The 1,229-nt window shown below is 66.2% G+C and overlaps 1 protein-coding gene across 1 annotated transcript in view; it reads left to right on the forward strand.

Annotated features, from left to right (window-relative positions):
- CDC42BPB (CDC42 binding protein kinase beta) overlaps positions 1–1,229 on the forward strand; it is a 54,807-nt gene that overhangs the window by 49,138 nt on the left and 4,440 nt on the right. Inside the window, exons 31-33 of the mRNA XM_015562796.1 lie at positions 725–822; positions 902–986; positions 1,088–1,205. Coding sequence (XP_015418282.1) covers positions 725–822; positions 902–986; positions 1,088–1,205 — 301 coding nt within the window. The remainder of the gene's footprint in view (positions 1–724; positions 823–901; positions 987–1,087; positions 1,206–1,229) is intronic.

A 1,229-nucleotide genomic window follows, 5' to 3' on the forward strand; every position in this document is an offset into this window, starting at 1 on the left:
GCGGTGCGGCCGCTCACGGTGCCGGGGCAGCGTTCAGCGCACAAGTGGGCGCGAGGAGCAGACAGGCGCCCCGCTATCTGGAAACCCTGACACTTCAGATGGGCCCGCAGGCCTCGGCTTGTGTCTTTGGAACAATGGGGGTCTTTTCAGCTGCCACCTGACGGTTGGCGTCACTCTGAGCAAGGCAAGAGCCGTTGCCGGAAAGTAGTTCGGTGTCAGAGCAGACGCCAGGAGGGATGCCCGCCTCCCGAGGACTCGCTCTGCACAGACCCGGTGCTCTCTGGGTGTGGCCGGCAGGCTCGTCCCCCAGAGCTAAGCAGTGGTTCTTGTACGTCTGGATATTCACCCAGAACCCCGGCTCCTCGGCATCTCCTACAGGAGTTTGCTTCACAGGGCAGGCCACTCGGCCCTCCCTGAGTTCCGGGGTGTGGAGCCTCGAGTGTCAGCTCTGCAGGAGCCGTGTAAGAAAGCTGACTCAGAAACTGTTTGTGCTGCGGCTTCTGCCTGCTCCTCAGTCGGGAGCAGCGGTGATGCACGAACCTCTGGTCGTGCTGGTCTGAATCTGGGAAGGCCCTAGAGTGGGCGTGGCCAGGGTCTGTGGCCGGCCCTGCACCTGAGCCCTCGGCACCTGGAGGCCGGGGATGGGCCTGGCCGCTGCCCTCAGGTGGAAGGCGCCAGGCCCGGGCCGCGCCGCCCCTCACCGTGCTCTGCTCTGTCTGCCCAGGTTGTAGCCCCTCGCACGTCACCGTGTACAGCGAGTACGGGGTGGACGTCTTCGACGTGTGCACCATGGAGTGGGTGCAGACCATCGGCCTGCGGAGGGTGAGGCCCGGGGCGGAGGGGAGGGCGTGGGCGGCTGCCCCTGCTGTGGTGTGGCTGCCGACCCTCTCGTTCCCAACAGATCAGACCGCTGAACACGGAGGGCACCCTCAACCTGCTCAGCTGTGAGCCTCCCCGCCTGATCTACTTCAAGAGCAAGTTCTCGGGTGAGTGAGCCTCCGTCTGCTGACCGCCGTCCCTCTGTCCTGCCCTCTGACCTGCTGCGGCCTGGGGGCTGCCGTGACCGCGGTCACCCTCCCTCCTGCAGGAACCGTGCTCAATGTGCCCGACACCTCAGACAACAGCCGGAAGCAGATGCTGCGGACCCGGAGCAAGAGGCGGTTCGTCTTCAAGGTGCCGGAGGAGGAGAGGCTGCAGCAGCGGCGGTGAGGGCGGGGCCCGGCCATGCC

This window comes from Myotis davidii, unplaced genomic scaffold (genome assembly GCF_000327345.1).
Source record: "Myotis davidii unplaced genomic scaffold, ASM32734v1 scaffold2798, whole genome shotgun sequence".
Classification (NCBI taxonomy): Eukaryota; Metazoa; Chordata; class Mammalia; order Chiroptera; family Vespertilionidae; genus Myotis; species Myotis davidii.